Here is a 20,228-nt window from a genome sequence, read left to right on the forward strand (position 1 = left end):
AGGAGAGCTTTGAAAAGACATTTGCACTCCAGAGCGCGACGAGGTGCTAATCAGAGCGAGAGCGTTACAATTCATACTTCTGAGTAAACACTGAACACAAGTTCTACCACCAGTGTTGGGGAAAGTTACTTTTAAAAGTAATGCATTACAATATTGCGTTACTCCATAAAAATTATGTTAAGTGGAAAGCAATGCATTACGCGGTAGGGGGGGATGGACAGTTTCGGTCTGTTAAATAGAGAGGGCGTGACAAAAGCCAGTAAGCCGGTAAAAAGTACTTAAAGAGCTGTTTTGTAAACGCCTGTCAGAAGAAACAGTCGAGCGACAGAGAAGGACAGCAGTTTGTAAGTGTTTTTGCCTGGTTTTCTCATTAGAGTACTGCGTGATTATCGTTGCTAGGGAAACTTGCTTTAATCACTGTGTGTCTTACGTGTGAATTGTGGCGTTTGGTTTTGCGTTTGCCTATCGCGGGACCCCCCTGGGACTGGACAGTTTCGGTCTGTTAAATAGAGAGGCGTGACAAGCTGACTTCAATCACAGGTAATCAGGCAAATATATAAGTGGTAGGTGGCACCGCGGCAGCGGTCGCGGCAGCCCTCGTGTGAAGACCAACGAGTGTGAAGACCATCGACTCTACCCTGCGCGACTCCACCGAGCAAGGACACCGACAGGGCACTTGAGTATTGCTTTTCTCCCCTTCAATTTTTGTACCGCTCTTCCTCAAATACTTATTTTGCTCACTTGTACTCACTATGTGCTTTCAGATCTCTACTATCACTACTAACACTCGGAGAACACGCTATGTACGTCGAAGGAAGGCCTGCCTGACAAGTCTAAGGCCTGTCCCTCTGACCTCTACTCCGACGCTCTCTATTCCACTTGGTCTCTGGAACTGCCAGTCCGCTGTTAACAAAGCAGACTTCATTTCTTCTATTGCTACTCATTCTGCTCTCAGCCTCATGGCACTGACTGAGACCTGGATCAAACCTGAGGACACTGCCACTCCCGCAGCCTCTCCACTCATTTCACTTGTTCCCACACACCCCTCGTACGACTGGGAGGGGTGGAGGTACTGGTCTCCTTATATCGAAAGATTGGAAATTTGATCTTCTACCACCACCTACAGGTCACGGTTCATTTGAATCACATGCTGTTACTGTAACCCACCCTGTTCAAATCCACTTTGTGGTCATTTTATCGTCCCCCAGGTCAATTGGGAAACTTCTTGGAGGAGTTGGACGTGCTGCTATCAACTATCCTGAAGATGGTACTCCTCTGGTACTGCTTGGTGACTTCAACATCCACCTAGATAAGCCCCAGGCTGCTGACTTCAACACTCTTGCTCGCCTCATTTGATCTCAAGCGAGTCCTCTACTACAGCCACTCACAAATCGGGCAACCAACTGGACCTCATCTACATGCGCTGTTGCTCAGTGGACAACACTTTAGTTACTCCACTGCACACCTCAGACCACTTCCTCATTACTGCTAATCTAACACTTACTCCTGAAGCGGCACGCGCTCCAACGCGGGTCACCTTTCGACGGAACCTACGCTCACTCTCTCCATCTCGCCTATCCTCTGGTGGTTGCATCCTCACTTCCTTCACTCTCGCAGTTTTCAGCTCTGGACACGAACAGTGCTACGGACACTTTTTGTTCCACTCTGACCTCCTGCTTGGACAACTTTTGCCCACTGTCGTCTAGACCAGCACGCACCACCCCATCTGCCCCCTGGCTGTCCGATGTACTCCGTGAACATCGCTCTAAACTCAGGGCCTGCAGAGAGGAAATGGCTTAAATCAAGAAACTCTACCGACCTCAGTGTGTATCAGTCTCTCCTCTCCTCCTTCTCTGCAAACGTCTTCACTGCTAAAAACATCATATTACAACGACAAGATTAACAACTGTTGTGACGCTCGGACACTCTTCAAAACCTTCTCTTCTCTTCTTAATCCGCCTCCACCTCCTCCTCAATCGACTCTTACAGCTGATGACTTTGCAGTTTTCTTCACAAATAAGACAAGAACCATCAGTGACCAATTCTCCACGCCGCAGACTGAGGATAACTTCACAACGACTAATGCTCACTCGTTCTCCTCCTTCTCTCCACTCTCAGAGACGGGACGTTTCCAAACTTATCCTGTCCAGTCATCCTACTACTTGCCCTCTGGATCCGATCCCCACTCACCTCCTTCAAGCGATTTCTTCTTCAGTCATACCTTCACTTACTCACATTATCTTGTAAATAGGTGCATACTACAACCTTTGAGCATGAAAAAGAGTTTTTTCTGGTTTGCACACTGCTGAAGAAACCATCTCTAAATCCAGCACTTCTAGAAAACTACAGACCGGTATCCCTTCTCCATTCATTGCAAAGACACTCGAACGAGCTGTGTTCAACCAGCTGTCTCTCTATGTTTCTTGTACAGAACAACCTCCTGGACAGCAATCAATCTGGCTTCAAAAGTGGCCACTCAACTGAGACTGCCCTGCTCTCGGTTACTGAAGCCCTGCGACTGGCAAGAGCAGCTTCAAAATCCTCAGTACTCATTTTTGCTGGACCTGTCTGCTGCTTTTGACACTGTTAATCACCAGATTCTCCTGTCCACCCTCAGAAAGATGGGCATCTCTGGAACCGCACTCCAGTGGCTTAACTCCTACCTGTCTGATAGATCCTTCATGGTGTCTTGGAGGGGGTGAAGTTTCTAAGTCACAACAACTTGCTACTGGGGTTCCTCAAGGCTCAGTACTTGGACCGCTTCTCTTCTCCATCTACATGACGTCATTAGGATCTGTCATTTAAGAAGCATGGCTTTTCCTAATCACTGCTACGCTGATGACACTCAACTCTACTTTTAGTTCCATCGAGATTACCCGACGGTAGTTGCTCGCATTTCAGCCTGTCTGAGTGACATTTCTAGCTGGATGAATGACCATCACCTTCAGCTCAACCTTACTAAGACTGAACTGCTGGTGGTTCCAGCTAACCCATCGTTTCATCACAACTTCTCTATACAGCTGGGTTCGTCAACCATAACTCCTTCCAGGACAGCCAGAAACCTAGGAGTTGTGATGGATCATCAGTTAAGCTTCACAGACCATATTGCTACAACGACCCGCTCCTGTAGATTTGCCTTATTCAACATTAGGAAGATTAGACCTTCCTGTCAGAGCAATCCACCCAACTTCTTGTCCAAGCTCTTGTTCTCTCCAGACTGGACTATTGCAATGCTCTCCTGGCGGGCCTTCCTGCATGTACTATCAAGCCTCTACAACTGATCCAGAATGCAGCAGCGAGGGTTGTCTTCAATGAGCCAAAAACAGCCCATGTTACTCCTCTCCTCATCAGGTTACACTGGCTACCAGTAGCCGCTCGCATCAAATTCAAGGTACTGATGCTTGCCTACAAAACGACCACTGGCACGGCGCCAACTTACCTAAACCTCACTAGTTCAATCTTATGCACCCTCCAGAAGTTTGCGCTCTGCAAGTGAACGACGCCTTGTGTTGCCATCCCAAAGAAGTTCAAAATCACTCTCACGGTCTTTTTCCTGGACTGCGCCCAGCTGGTGGAATGTCCTCCCGATCTCAATTCGAACAGCTGAGTCTTTACTCATTTTCAAAAAACATCTAAAGACTCATCTTTTTCACCTGCACTTAACCAACTAATACTAGTACTTACCTTTTTTCTTTTTTTCTTTTCTATCATATTCCAAAAAAAAAAAAAAAAAAAAAAAAAAAAAAAAAAAAAAAAAAAAAAAAAAAAAACCCTGGCTACGTGTTCTGTACTACACTAACTGAGACTTGTCATAGCACTTGTATACCGTTGTTGTTCTCGTTGATCTGATTGTTTCTACTGTTCTCATTTGTAAGTCGCTTTGGATAAAAGCGTCTGCTAAATGATTAAATGTAAAATGTAATGTAAATGTAAATGTCTCCATAAAAATTATGTTAAGTGGAAAGCAATGCATTATGCTACTATTGCATTTTTGTCACCTGGGCTGGGTGACAAAAAAAAAATAATTTATATTTAATATAACTGACTTTTTTCATTTGACCTCACTGTCACATACAATACAGTTTGTGTCTGCATCAAGGTTACTAAGTAAATAAAAACAAAGTTTTCAACATGAAAAAACAAACAAAAAAAAACAATTATATTTTCATTTATATTTTATATAAATGACTATTTTAATTATATAAATAGTTAATATTTACATTTTAAATATGTTTGTTAATTAAAAGAAAGCTAGTAGATAAGTAGAACCACTAAAAAAATTTTTAAAAAAAACTGGAAAAAAATTAGAAACTAAAACAGAAATACAAATCAGATACAGGAATATTAAATGAAGTAATAAATTAAATGAAGTAATAAAAAGAACAAAAATTTAAATTACATAAGCACAAAACAAAATGACAAAAAAATTAACTAAATTAATTGCAAAATATTACATTGCAAAATATCAATAAGAAACCATTCAGAAATAATATGGGCACCTTATACAGTGCCTTGCGAAAGTATTCGGCCCCCTTGAACTTTGCGACCTTTTGCCACATTTCAGGCTTCAAACATAAAGATATGAAATGCTAATTTTTGTGAAGAATCAACAACAAGTGGGACACAATCATGAAGAGGAACGAAATTTACTGGATATTTCAAACTTTTTTAACAAATAAAAAACTGAAAAATTGGGCGTGCAAAATTATTTAGCCCCTTTACTTTCAGTGCAGCAAATTCTTTCCAGAAGTTCAGTGAGGATCTCTGAATGATCCAATGGTGACCTAAATGACTAATGATGATAAATAGAATCCACCTGTGTGTAATCAAGTCTCCGTATAAATGCAACTGCACTGTGATAGTCTCAGAGGTCCATTTAAAGCGCAGAGAGCATCATGAAGAACAAGGAACACACCAGGCAGGTCCGAGATACTGTTGTGGAGAAGTTTAAAGCCGGATTTGGATACAAAAAGATTTCCCAAGCTTTAAACATCCCAAGGAGCACTGTGCAAGCGATAATATTGAAATGGTAGGAGTATCAGACCACTGCAAATCTACCAAGACCTGGCCGTCCCTCTAAACTTTCAGCTCATACAAGGAGAAGACTGATCAGAGATGCAGCCAAGAGGCCCATGATCACTCTGGATGAACTGCAGAGATCTACAGCTGAGGTGGGAGATTCTGTCCATAGGACAACAATCAGTCGTATACTGAACAGATCTGGCCTTTATGGAAGAATGGCAAGAAGAAAGCCATTTCTTAAAGATATCCATAAAAAGTGTCGTTTAAAGTTTGCCACAAGCCACCTGGGAGACACACCAAACATGTGGAAGAAGGTGCTCTGGTCAGATGAAACCAAAATCGAACTTTTTGGCAACAATGCAAAACGTTATGTTTGGTGTAAAAGCAACACAGCTCATCACCCTGAACACACCATCCCCACTGTCAAACATGGTGGTGGCAGCATCATGGTTTGGGCCTGCTTTTCTTCAGCAGGGACAGGGAAGATGGTTAAAATTGATGGGAAGATGGATGGAGCCAAATACAGGACCATTCTGGAAGAAAACCTGATGGAGTCTGCAAAAGACCTGAGACTGGGATGGAGATTTGTCTTCCAACAAGACAATGATCCAAAACATAAAGCAAAATCTACAATGGAATGGTTCACAAATAAACATATCCAGGTGTTAGAATGGCCAAGTCAAAGTCCAGACCTGAATCCAATCGAGAATCTGTGGAAAGAACTGAAAACTGCTGTTCACAAATGCTCTCCATCCAACCTCACTGAGCTCGAGCTGTTTTGCAAGGAGGAATAGGCAAAAATTTCAGTCTCTCGATGTGCAAAACTGATAGAGACATACCCCAAGTGACTTACAGCTGTAATCGCAGCAAAAGGTGGCGCTACAAAGTATTAACTTAAGGGGGCTGAATAATTTTGCACGCCCAATTTTTCAGTTTTTTATTTGTTAAAAACGTTTGAAATATCCAATAAATTTCGTTCCACTTCATGATTGTGTGCCACTTGTTGTTGATTCTTCACAAAAAATTACAGTTTCATATCTTTATGTTTGAAGTCTGAAATGTGGCAAAAGGTCGCAAAGTTCAAGGGGGCCAAATACTTTCCCAAGGCACTGTATGTAGTATTTTTACATACAGTGAATTTAGACTTAGCATTATTTCTGTTTTTAAACATTATCAAAACATCATACCAGGGTAATTATACTTACGCTTGTCAAAATATAAGACCATAAAAATGGTCTTAAAAATATAATATAAAAATATAAATATAATATACCCTCCATAAAATATAATTTAATAATTCAATAATTCTAAAAAAATAAATAAAACACTTGCTGTATTTCAGGTAATTGCCAAGGCAACATTTTTCATTTTCATTTAGTTTAACTTGATGTACTGAAACAATAAATAAATAAATAAATAAATACATAAATACATTAAAAATACAAATAAAGAGAAATAAAAAAAACATAACCACACAACAAAACTACTAAAACTTATATTAAAATAAAAACTAATTAAATGTTTTATTATTATTATTGCACAATAAAAATATAAAACATAAAATAACATTAATAATACTATTACATTAACACTGTGATGTGATAAAACAAAACTACAGCACTCCCATGGTAATGAACGCAGCTGTCCACACCGTTGATTATAATCTATTTTTGTCGCACTGCATCACGCTCTTTTAGTGCTGACACGGTGTTATGCTGTTTATTCATATTTGTTCACATTTATCATCCTCAGTCCAGTAAGCAGCTTCAGGACACACACACACACACACACACACACAGCTTTGAAGAAAAGTGCTTTGTTCCTAAGTTTCTCCTAACGCAATCACCACTGTACCCCAGAGCGAGGCACTGATGTCTCCAGCGGGACGGCCTGTTCCTGCCATCAGCACCCTGCAACTTCCTCTGGATAAAAATAAAAGCTGCTGCTAAATTACGTGGAACAGAGACGAAACTCTCAAATTCATCACTGAGCAAAGAGTTTCAGCTCTGATGTGACAGCAGGAAAAATGCAAAATGCGAATATTACAATGCAACCAGTCATGAAAATGCAGATAGGATAGCACAATAAAAAGACAGGACTTGTTGAAAAATGACATTACAAATTGGAAGTCCGCTGAATTTAATGTATCCAGTACTTTCAAAATTTTGTATCGTATTTTTGACTCCTAAAAAAAACCCCTGAAATAAAATAAAATTAAATGAATATTGTCAATCAGCCTGTGTCACGTTATACATTTTATATATTATTGCATATTAATTCTATTAAGATCATGGGAATATTAAACATTTTTAAGGATTTCAATAAATCCAGAAATCCAGGATCTGATCAAAGAAAGAAAAAAAAAGGTTATAATTTCAGGGAATTGCCAAGGCAACATTTCTATTTTTTATTATTAAGTTCAACTTGATGTACTGACAAAAAAAAAAATAAAAAAAAAAATAACACAAACTATATAGAGAAATAAAAAGACAAAAACAAACAAAACTACCAAAACTTCAATTCAATATACATAAAATTAAAAAGAAGCAGAAAATAAAAAAATAAAAATGAATCCAAAATATTTAAAAAATAATAATAATCATAAATAAGTCATGTAAAATATAATTTAAAAACAAAACAACTAGGATTTTAATTAAAACAGAAAATATAAAAATAAAAACGAATTAAAAATATTAATAAAAACTATAATACTATCTCAGGGATACTAAAATAAAATTTTGTCAACTTTGTATATTACTGAATATTCTTTATTTATAACTACATTTATATGTTTTTGATTCAATAACACTTAAATCTGGGTTTTGAAGCAAAAACCAATCCGGGTTCCCATTCATTTTCTCCATAGGGACTGCAAAGAAATTCTTCAATAAAGATTCACTGTTGACAAATCAACACATTTTTTTTACGTGTTTAAATATTTTCATTTGCAGTGCAGATGTATTACATACATCTATACTTAAAGCTTTACAAACTATTCTATTTAGTGAAGTATCTTGATATCTCACGACTTGCTCCTCATGGGATTTGAACCAGAGACCTTCCGGTTGCCAGCGCTAAGCCTAAACACACAAAACCAAATCTTCTCGTTTCATTACGGCAGGTGGTGTCTGTTCTATTCCCATTCTGGCTGTAAAACCCTGCGTGTGTGTTTGGTAAAGCTCCTCTCCAGGGTGAACCACATCAGAACATAAGCTGCATCTCTGTCCAAATCATTTCATAATTATCTGCGCAGATTTAGGAAATAATCCTGCGGGTTTGGCAACAGCTTTCAGTGATGGCAAACTCTGTAATTAGGACACGCTCCCACTGTCTATCGCTGCCTTCAAGTCATGTCAGGACGATCGTATTTATGAGACGAGCGGACACGAACACCACTACAGTCTTGTAATTATTAGTGGGAGACCTGGGATTTTCTTCCAGCCAATTAAAGGATTATGAAGGAAGCTGATTTACATATGGGTCACTGTTAATGTTGATTAGCTCTAATGCATTTCCACGGTTTCAAAACCATGAGAGTTGACTTTGATATACATTTTGTTGCACCAGTGCTAAAAAACATCAAATTTTCAAACTTTTCAAAACACCTCGTTTAAACACGCCCCCACATGTCTACGTCACTGTGTGGGAAGATTTGCATAACGCCGCCCAAATGTTCACGCAAAGAAAGAAGTCGTAATTTTTATTCTCGCTGTAGTATTTGTTCACGCAAAGAAAGTGAAAAGTGACGTGACATTCAGCCAAGTATGGTGACCCATACTCAGAATTTGTGCTCTGCATTTAACCCCATCCGAAGTGCACACACACAGAGCAGTGAACACACACACACTGTGAACACACACCCGGAGCAGTCAGGGCAGCCATTTATGCTGCGGCGCCCGGGGAGCAGTTGGGGTTCAGTGCTTTGCTCAAGGGCACCTAAGTCGTGGTATTGAGGGTGGAGAGAGCGCTGTACATTCACTCCCCCCACCCACAATTCCTGCCGGCCCGAGACTCGAACTCACAACCCTTCGATTGGGAGTCCGACACTCACTCCTAGGCCACGACTTCCCCCGTAATTTTTATTCTCGCTGTAGTATTGTTGTCATGGAGAAGTTGTGTGATTCCAAATATGGTAAGGGGCGTAGCATTTCCATTAAAAGCTTGATGTATTGGTGGAATATCAAAGCACTGGGTACTTTTCAGAATGATGAGCTATTTAAAAATCAAGGAGCTACAATAATGTACTGTATGTGGAAAATAATGTTTTTTTAACCTTAAACCACGTAAACTGGGGATGTAACGATATCAAAATCTCACGATACGATATTATAGCAATATGAAGTCCAAGATACGATATTTATTGCAATATTTAAAAAGAAAAAAAGATAATTTCCCAAACTACTTCTCTTACCTTCTCTCTGCAGTCGAGTGCTGATCCGTCAGGTCGTGTACGAATAGTGAACGGCGTGGACAGCCGGAGCAGAATGTTCTGGAAGGAGCAGGGGATTCTGGGAGAAACCAGCTCAAAGCTGTTGCTGAAGGTGAGCGTCCGGTGCGGGTCGCTCTTGGCCTGTTTTCGAAGCCCCTCCCCGACCTGCAGGACCTCCATGTTGGGTCCCAGAACCAGGTGAAAGGGAAAGGCCCGGCAAAACGTGCTCAGACCGATGCGCAAATCCAGCGGCGAGCGCGACAGCTGGCGAGATGCGGCGGTGTGCGCCGACGAGGATGCGGGTTGAGTCCGAACCTCTCGAATGAGGAAGGACAAACAGGCGGGGGATGAAGAAGAGGGCGGAGATGGGGATGAAGAGGGGGAGGAGTCAGTCGAGAGCTCGCCGTCCTCATTGGCCGTGTGCAGCCACGTAGGAGGAGCTTCCTCCACCGAAACGTCCGATTGGTAGATGCGACGGGCGGCGGCACGGATCAAGCCCGGCATGGCCACGCCCACAGTAGGGTCGGGGTTGAAGCAGTGGAGGAGAAGAGTCCGTCCAACATCGCTCTCCGCATTCGATTCTTCGCCCGCCTGAGGAGCGTCTTTGCATAGGAAAGAAGGAGCCTCAGACGACGCTCGGCGGCCGCAGGACGTTCTGATGTGTTCTAGAAGTGCGTCGAAACCGTTGAAGAAGTCCTGCAGGTTTCCACCGAGAGCTCGCAGAACCCTCTCGTTCTCCTCCAGACACAAACCGAAGAATTCCTCCCCAAATCGGCCACGGATGTCGGCAAAGTCTACGCCTTTGAAAAATAATGCAAAAAATTATCAATTTGCTTAATAATCTTTTTATAAATAATCTTTTTATAAATAAAAAAAATACATTACTGTTCAAAATAGATTTTTAAAAGTAAATAATTAACACTAATAATAATAAGAAATTTTATTAGTGCTGTCAAAAGATTAATCGCGATTAATCACATTCAAAATAAAAGTTGTTGTTTATATTATATGTGTGTGTGTGTGTGTATTTATATACATAATAAATGTACACAGAACACACACACACACACACACATATAATATAAACAACAACTTTTATTTTGAATGTGATTAATCGTGATTAATCGTTTGAAAGCATTACATTTAATACATTTTAATTTAATTATTTGTTTAATTATTTTGTTTTTTTAAGAAATTATTGCTTTTGTTTAACAAGGATGCATAATCAAAAGTTACAGTAAAGACATTTATAAATATACAAAAGTTCTTTTGGATTTTCTATTCATCAAAGAATCCTGACAAATAAAATGCATCACAGTTTCCATAAAAATACTGAGCAGCACAACTTTTTTCAACATTATTAATAATCAGAAATGTTTATTCAGCAGCAAATCAGCATATTAAAGATCATGTGTAATAATATATCATAACTTTACTGTTTTAACTATTTTCTGATCAAATAAATGAATCCTTGGTGAGCAGAAGTATGGAAGCTTGTTTCTGCTATTGGATTTAAAAAAAAACATAAAAAGGCAATTGCAACTTTTTATCTAACAATTGTGACTTTTGTTTCGCAATTCTAAATTCATAATTCTAAAATAGAAATTCAACAGTTAGATGTAAACTTGCAAATGCAAGAAAAAAAAGTCTGAATTGTGACACAAAAAGTTGTAATTTCTGTGGTGGAATACAAAAAAAAAAACAGAACTGTGAGATATAAACTTTAGAGGAAAAAAATTCAGAGGAAAAAACTCACAATTGCAGAAGTGTGAGACAAAAAAAAAAGTGTGTCAGAAGTGAGAGACAATTGCTTTTTAATTTTTTTTATTCCATAGTAGAAACAAGCTTAAGAGATTTCATAAGAGGATGACTTATTAAAAACATGAAAAAACTGTACTAACCCCAAACATTTGAACAGTGGTGTAGCCTATATTTAAATGAATTAATATTTGTATTATAAAAGCAATGCAGCACTTGAGAGGTAATATAGCATTTTGTTGAGTGGATTATTGCTTTAATAAACGTAGCAGCATTGCGTTTTAACATGTAACATACAGTCACAGATTATTACTGACATATACATCGGAATGAACACGACTCATGCGATCTGTATTTAGCAGAACTATCTGTTTTGTAAACATGCTTTTACATAAAGATGGAAAGTTTAAAGGTCTGCCCCCAGCGAAACCATCGATTGACAAAATAATCAATCGCTGCAGCACAAGCGCGTGGTGAAACGCTGCGGCTCTGCTGCATAAAAGCGAGATGCGCAGCAGGTTTAGCTGGGCAGGGCTCAGTTCAAATGGCTCATTGCGGTTTATTTATAAACGTGTTCTCGTTAGGGATGGCAGAGTTAGTATCTTAGCAACAGCTCGGGAATGGAGACTGCAGCAATGGAGGGAGTTTTTAGGAAAGTGTCAGTGAGTGTGTATTGAGGTCAAAGTTTTGCCGTTTCGTGTGTGTGCGCACTACAGCTGCACGATTTGGTCAAATCATGAGAAATATTGCATTTATGATGCACTTTATTTTGTCAATGCATGCTAAAAGTGAACCACTTTGCAGACAAAAAACAAAATTCAAATACTGAAACAACACAAAAAGTCCCATGCATGCTTGAATATGCAAAGTACATACAAAATATTACTCTGAGGCATGCTTGACATATACTGTATTTATTGCAGCCTTTTAAGGTTTAATAATTGCACACGGTCATATTGTGATTTTGATTTCTTCGGTCGATTGAGCAGCCCTAGTTTGTACTTACCTAAAATAGTTGCTGTGTATTTCAGTATTCCTGAGATGTCAGTCTGGCTGTCACAGCGAGAGTTCTCAAACAAACCCTTCTGCTCATCTGACAAGCTGCGTACAAACTCTTGTCCACTGCAAGAGAAAGAGAGTTTGATTAACATTTACCAGGGTTTAATCAAAATATCAAAAGATAATATTATAGCTTAAAGCTTCCTCCTTCATATCTGAGGAGAACTGAAGGTCTTTAAATTTAAATTTCAACTTTTCTAAGATATTCCTATGGACGAGTAAAAATAGAAATAAATGAAACCCAAAAAAGTATTTGGACTCTTAAGTCTCACTTCTAAATGTTTACATGTCAAGTCGAGTCAAATTTATTTGTATAGCATTTTTCACAATACACAATGTAACAGAAAATCATGATGTTAACATTTATAACATATTCATATCTTAAAGTTTTTAGTCGACTTTAAGCAGATTGGAGCAGGGTGATAATAATATAATTATTATATAGTATATATCGCTGTACTTAAATATACTGTATGCATGCAGATAAAGTTGGATATGCTTATACATCTAACTTTACATAAAGAGCTAGATGATAGTATAGTTACATTTTGAGACAAAATAACCAAAAATCAGGCAGTTACTGTATGAGGATAAAGTTAGACATACTTTTACATTCAACTTTAAATGAAAAACTGCCTAATGATACATACGATTTGAGCTAAAATAAAAAATAAAAAATCATCACATTTGTACAAATTTCTAAACATATTGTCGTTTATTGTAAAGAAAACAAAACACATTTTACAAGCAACAACTTTTGACAAAAACCTAAAACGATATAATTAGATCTAATGTTCAGAATTGGTTACTTTGTTTTATTATTTTGCATCACAGGAAATGAAATTCGTTTTAAATGTGAATTTGGTGTCAAAATACAGCATTGTAGGAGCATCCACCTTATCTTGCAATGAAGAGGTAAACAATGTCCTGTGAATGTGTGACACTTCCGATTCATTCCCTACAGGTATGACTAGAATAACAAATATGACAAGAATAAAACTACGCTACTACTATACTACAATATACATTAAAATTATATGATTACAAATACCAATTTGCAATATCAAGCAGCATAACAGATTGTTTTTCTACAGGTCAAATAACTGAATGGAATAAGACTGGAAGTACCGCACATTCAAGTCACAATAAGGTGTTTATACATCTGAGTTCATATTTAGACTTCTGTCTTCTTGATTGCAGACTTTAGTATCTTGGTATAATTGCTGAGATCTGAAACTCTATTTTCTCAGTAGGCTACAGTCTAGGAGAAACCACTGAGACATAAAGGATGTCTAATAATTTCTCTAAGGCATTATGGATGTACCTTATTTCCCTCTGTCTGTAAAACTCCACTGTTCTCTGCAGGGCCAGCTGAATTGTCTGGGTCTAAAAAGAAGAATAACAATGCAGTCAGAAGTTGCTCGATTGAGATTCACGAGTAAGAAACGATTTAAATGGTAAACAACAACATTCTCGTCGCACTGCTCCACTTGGAGAGCTGCTTTCGTGGGCTCTAATTAAAACGGATTCAAAAGACACCAGACACCACAAAATCAAAAGTTAAAGCAACTGTATGTATTTTTTCTTTTTAACCTGAAATTTGAGTTTCAAAACTTTCCCACTCTTCCCCAAACATCTTTTCTGGGAGTGTGTAAGTTTGACGAGCGGGAACAAAATTCCCCAAAAAGAACGGATTGGTTTACGGCAACAACAAATGCACCTGTACAGCCGCTGTAATTACGACAGTGAATTCCAATCGCTTAACTGTAGGGGACTCCAAAGTCACAAAAATACATGAAAATACATGCAGTTGCTTAAAAAAACAAAAAAGTATTTTCTCAATGGAAATTCATTGATGCCAGATTCCTTTGGCTACACATAGCCTATTAAAAATAACTGTAATTTTTTTTTCTAAGTTGTAAATAAAACAAAAATAACTGGAGTATTTATTTAAAAAGAACATACTACTTTACTGTTTCAATGTGTTACTTGCCATTTCTTTGTAATTGTGAAACTTACTACCAATTTCTGGTTCTGAAAATTGTTTCTAACTAATTAAACTAAGTTCTCCATTTCTTGAATGAAGTAAAAGGTGATGGTAAACCGATAGTCTTTATTGGATTTGTCTGTTTGTGCCGTGTTTGTGTGATTTGGCGCTTTTTGAAGGGATTTACAGTGCTGATCTACCTGTAATAGAATACACCCTTAAGCCTTATCCAATCAACTGCCTTTATCACGCTACCACGGCAACAATATTCCAATCAAAATCCTCCTCATTTCAGGAAAGCTCTTAATAGCTCAAATCCAGCTTTACCTGGCCAAAGCTGCTTTAGTGAACTCACAGCGGTCTCTCTCTCTGGAGAAATTAAACCTGATTTATACTAACGTAACTGCGGAGAATTATACGAATTAATAAAATGCATTATGGTGATGAGAAGGTGGGGGTAATTAGCTTGATTGTTGTGAAAATAATGTCACAGTGCAAAAAAAATCTTTATGATCTTTAAAGTGGCTTCATTTTCTTCATGCTTTGTGTAGTCATCTGAAATTATTTCTATTATTCAGCAAGATTGCATTAAATTATCAATTAAGACATTTAGAATTTTCCAAAGGATTTCAATTTCAAATAAATGCTGTTGTATTGAAACTTCTATTCATCAAAGAATCTTGAAAAAAATAAAATGCATCACAGTTTCCACAAAATAAATAAATGAAGCAGCAGAACTGCTTGAATAATAATCAGAAATGTTTCTTGAGCAGCAAATCAGCATATTATGATTTCTGAAGATCATGTGACACTGATGATGCTGAAAATTCAGCTTTGCATCATAGAAATAAATTACATTTTAATATATATTCAAATAGAAAACAGTTATTTGAAATTGTAATAATATTTCATGTTTTTACTGTATGTTTGATCAAATAAGACCTCTTTCAAAAGCATTGCTGCAATGCATGTTGGGATTGCCTTCATGCAACAGTAGCTTAGATTTCGACTTAAACTAGTTATAGAAAGCATCATGAAGTCACTTTGGGATCAGTCTTTGCATCAGGAGGAGTATCTGTTGCCTAAAATGTTGTCTATGTAGGCAGTTGGCTAGCTTCTGAAACAGAGTTTTTCATTGTTTGCAGAGCTCTATACACTCAGTGTAAATCTCTCTATCACACACACAAAAAAACAAAGGACCAATGTTATCTTCTAAAGAGCATGATAGTGTGCGTTCAGTGAACATTTGTTTTGTCTAATCCCCAAATAGGACGGATGTGATTTTAACTGACATGCAAACATAATCCGCTGCTTATAAGAACGTGAGTGAAAAGTACTGATGACGATGCTGATGTCATAATTAAAAACCATAATTAAATAATAGTCATAATTAAACCTATCTTGCACTGTAAATAACTAAATGCATACATACATACAAAAATACATAAAAAGTATTTTTTTATAGTTGTAAATAAAACAAAGATTACTGGAGTGTGTTTTGCAAGAATACTATTTCAGTCTTTTTACATCAAAAATTTGTTTAGGCTAATTGTGTTTTGCTGTTTCTTTGTAATTAAATGTAAAATTTACTAGTCATTTCTGAGTGAGATTTTTCTATTTTTTTTCACTCTACACAGTAAACAAAAATTGAAGTTAAGTAATTTGATTCTTGGAGTACATTTTACAAGAAAATAAATACAATTTCAGTCATTCTCCTTTGAAATATCATGCATAATTAAATGTTACGTGCCATTTCTTTGTAATGAATTGTGAAATTTACTAGCAGTTTGAGAAATTAAAGTTGTTTTTACACCAAATTTCTTTTAGTGAACATTACACTGTAGTTGATTAAAAACAGTAGTTAATGAAATAACAGTGTTGTCAGCTCAGGTCCATTAAATATTAACCAATCCAACTTTTGATTTTATTAATATTTTTGTAAATGTTGGAATTAAGTACATGCTTTAGACGTGTTTTTAATTGTTAGTTCATGTTAACTAGTGTAATTAACTAATGTTAACAAGTGAAAGCTTATTGTAAAATGTTAACATTTTTTCATTCAACATTAAAGTTTTAAGAGAGAATTTACATGCATGTAAAGATGTGTATTGTAATTGAAATCTACAGATGCAAACAGATAAAGTGTAATAAGTGTAATAAAATAAACACTTAAATGTGTGTTTTGGATGTTTTCTTTATGCTAGTCTGAAAGAAGACATGCTAAGGAAGCAAAATACGCAAACATCTCAAAACTGACCAGTGCATAAAAAACTCAGATTTATGTCAGTATGCAGCTGGTCTGAGTGTTTTACATATAATCCAGATAAAACACACACACATATTCTGGATTTATGCTATTGGAGCAGTAGGTTTGCTATGAACCACATTTTCAAGTGCCTAGTACAACACACACACACACACACACACAGTAAATCCACTGGAGTGAATCTCAGAACAAGAACATTCTGATGCAGAGATGCATGCGCTATCGCAGCTCTGCGGTACAGTGTGTGTGCTTCTTTGAGACCCAAACGCACCAGTGCCCAGTGTACTGAGACGTTATCCTGCCCTTTCACTCACACACACACACACACACACACACACACACACACCACACACACACACACACACACACACACACACACACACACACACACACACTCTTCTGCTCTACACATGAGACATGATGAATATGTACACATGCTGACACACACACACACACAACACAGCAGGGCCTGAACAACCACAGCACGCTCTACATTGATTCTCCATTCACACACACGCTATGAATGTAAGACGGTGTGAGGGATCGGGCTCTCAGACATCTGCACTGTCACCGGTTCTGCTGTTCGGAGGAGATTTACAAGCCGTATAATCCGCTCTCATGCACCGAGTCAAATCCATCATCATCATCAGTTCTCTAACTGCATCTAGACTAGTAATACTGATGTAAATGGTTAGAGAGGGTGGATGTATTTCACTGGTGATAGGATGGATTCATGGATAGAACCATGAATATTCTCCATGCTGATAGATAGATAGATAGATAGATAGATAGATAGATAGATAGATAGATAGATAGATAGATAGATAGATAGATAGATAGATAGATAGATAGATAGATAGATAGATAGATAGATAGATAGATAGATAGATAGATAGATAGATAGATAGATATTATATACATATATACACATACTACACTAGATTCTATCATATAAAATAATATAATAATTGTATATATTGTATTTACACTGTTTTCTCTTCAGAAATGTGCATCAATTATATATTTATAGTAATATATACAATTTGTATTTATAAAAACACCCACATCATATATTTGCATATATCTATAAATATGTGCATTGAGTTTCTGAAGAGTAAACGGCAGGAGCACATCTGTGTATATATATATATATATATATGTGTATTTGTGTGTGTGTGGAAAGATAGTTAAGAACACATCTGCGTGTGTCTGTATATATATATATATATATATATATATATATATATATAATATATATATATATATATATATATATATGAAGATTTCAGATGCAAAAGCCCCTAAGTGCTGTATGTGTATATTTATGATGAAATTTTATTTTGTTGTTATGTTTTTTTTTATATTTTTTGTTTTTTTTGTTCAGATTTTTTTGTGTAGTCTAATTAGTTTAACTGCAGTTTGATTGAGATTAATTGGAACACACAATGAAAAAAAAAAAGATTTTTGAAAATTGTTTAAAACCGAGTTATGTGTTTTTGCACATGAACACACGCACGCACGCACACACACACACACACACACACACACACACATCTTGAATTGAGTGTAAGGTTGTAAGGTAAGGCTCGGTACCGTCGGTGAGGTGAGGCGTCTCAAACTCTCCCCGAGCGAGTCCAGATTGACGCGTTTACGCCGAGCGAGCCTCCTGCTGACGGCCGCGTCCTCGAACGGACACGAGAGCGTCTCCACGGGGCTCCTGCCGTTCCAGAAGACGCGCGAGAACGGGCACTCTCCGTCCTCTCCGGGGCTCTCCAGGTAGTCCGAGCCCATGGAGCTGAAGGATTCGGAGGAGATCTTCCGCGAGGACATGCTGCTGCCGGTGCTGGCGGAGTCATCAGACGCGCAGGCGACACAGAACCATCGCGGAACCGGTACGCGCGCGGCAGAGAGAATGCAGCAGCAGCGCCAAGTGCGCAAAACCCAGATTCTGTCCGCGTGGGTGTGGGGTGGGATGGAGCGGGGTGTTCGTATTACCGGATCCCGTCGGTGACCCAGCAGCTCCGTAGACCGATGAAGACCCCCGGAGACCTCATGATCGGGTTTGACGCGGGGAGAGTCGCGTCCAGATGCGCGTAAAGACGAGAAATAGACTATTCCACCGTAGAGCGCGCACAGAACTAAGAAACAGCCAATCGGTTAACATTCAGCAAAAAGCCTCTACACCCTCCTATTAGAGAGAGAGAGAGAGAGAGAGAGAGAGAGAGAGAGAGAGAAAGAACGCGCGCGCGCATGCAAAGCAATGCTGTTCACACTTTATATCACAGTGGCCGAATTAAACATTGCAAGTATAGGCACTGTAATCCCTCTAGAGATTTAAGGTTACACTAACCATGTTGTAATGGCATGCACTGAGCATTATTCTAATATCCCGATATCTAGGAATCAAAACAGGCCTGTATTAATCAGAATTTGAGCAAATTTGTAATTAATTCTGTGTGCTTTGTGATGCAGGTGTGAACAGCCCAATCAAAGAAGCATGTTTTGGAGTGATGCAGAGATTTTTGGTTTACAATCATTAAATGAAAAGGGGCAAAAAAATAAAATAAAATCAATACATAGATGGACAAAAGCACCTTAGGAATCCTGTGACCTATATTTTTGCACTCACATGTGCTGTTGTCAAGGGAATGAATGAGAATTAAAGAGATGAGTCAATTATGATTCAATTTCAACTGAAAGACTAAAATTCTGTGCTCGACAATGGATGCTCTGCAGTGAATGGGTGCCGTCAGAATGAGAGAACAAACAGCTGATAAAACGTCACAATAATCCACAAGTAATCCACAGCACTCCAGCCCATGCAAGATGCAAGAGAGAGTGCAGGTCCTCGAGAGAGAGAGAGAGAGAGAGAGAGAGAGAGAGAGAGAGAGGGAGAGAGAGAGAGAGAGAGAGAGAGAGAGAGAGAGGGAGAGAGAGAGAGAGGGACACAGACAGTCAGGTCATATTAGCAGGGGTGAAGGTTGAAGGCTGTGTGCGTCTCTCTCTCTCCCTCCGATGCCTTCCAGATATTTCTCTTCTCTCTCCTCTCTTTTCGTCCTTCACTCTTCTCCCAGCATCCCTCTTTCCGCTCCTGAGTCTGACCCACTTTCCCCGTTCTGCCTGTTTTTGTTCCCATATTAACACGGGAACAGCCTCGTGTCTGTCTGAGTGCGTATAAATAAACTAACACAGTGCACTAACACATTTGTAAAAAAAAAAAAAAATTAACACCATACTGAAAAAACATTATTTAACATTCATTGTGCATGGATACAATGACAATCAAAGCTTTTCATTTCTGTGCCAATGGCATCAGTAAGCAGAATTATAAAAATAAGTTTCCATGAGCAATTGTTCAAAAACTGATAGTCCTGCCACTCAATTCATGCTATCTGTGCTGTTTTGGGCCATTAAAATAAGCACAAACACTAGGACTTGGTATTTGGAGGATCTGTATGGAAACCTGTTTGGAAATATATATATATATATTTTGGAGATATATATATAGATATATATATATAGGAAATATATATATATATATAATTTGTCCAAAATAATACAATAAGATCCTATGACATGCATTTTGAAAATAGGTTGAATTTTAATTTCATACCAACTGAAATAAGTGGGATCACAAATCTGATTGCATAATTATAATCTGATTATATAAATGTTTTTGTTTATCAAGATTAGATAGTTACTTGCCA

The 20,228-nt window shown here is 38.0% G+C and overlaps 1 protein-coding gene across 1 annotated transcript in view; it reads right to left on the reverse strand.

Moving 5' to 3' along the window:
* gucy1a2 (guanylate cyclase 1, soluble, alpha 2) overlaps positions 1-18,710 on the reverse strand; it is a 34,004-nt gene extending 15,294 nt beyond the window's left edge. Inside the window, exons 1-4 of the mRNA XM_042740121.1 lie at positions 18,115-18,710; positions 13,593-13,654; positions 12,216-12,331; positions 9,434-10,251 (exon numbers count right to left, since the gene is read on the reverse strand). Coding sequence (XP_042596055.1) covers positions 9,434-10,251; positions 12,216-12,331; positions 13,593-13,654; positions 18,115-18,351 — 1,233 coding nt within the window. The 5' untranslated portion in view covers positions 18,352-18,710. The remainder of the gene's footprint in view (positions 1-9,433; positions 10,252-12,215; positions 12,332-13,592; positions 13,655-18,114) is intronic.
* Positions 18,711-20,228: the final 1,518 nt, after the last annotated feature.

Source organism: Cyprinus carpio, chromosome B15 (genome assembly GCF_018340385.1).
Source record: "Cyprinus carpio isolate SPL01 chromosome B15, ASM1834038v1, whole genome shotgun sequence".
Classification (NCBI taxonomy): Eukaryota; Metazoa; Chordata; class Actinopteri; order Cypriniformes; family Cyprinidae; genus Cyprinus; species Cyprinus carpio.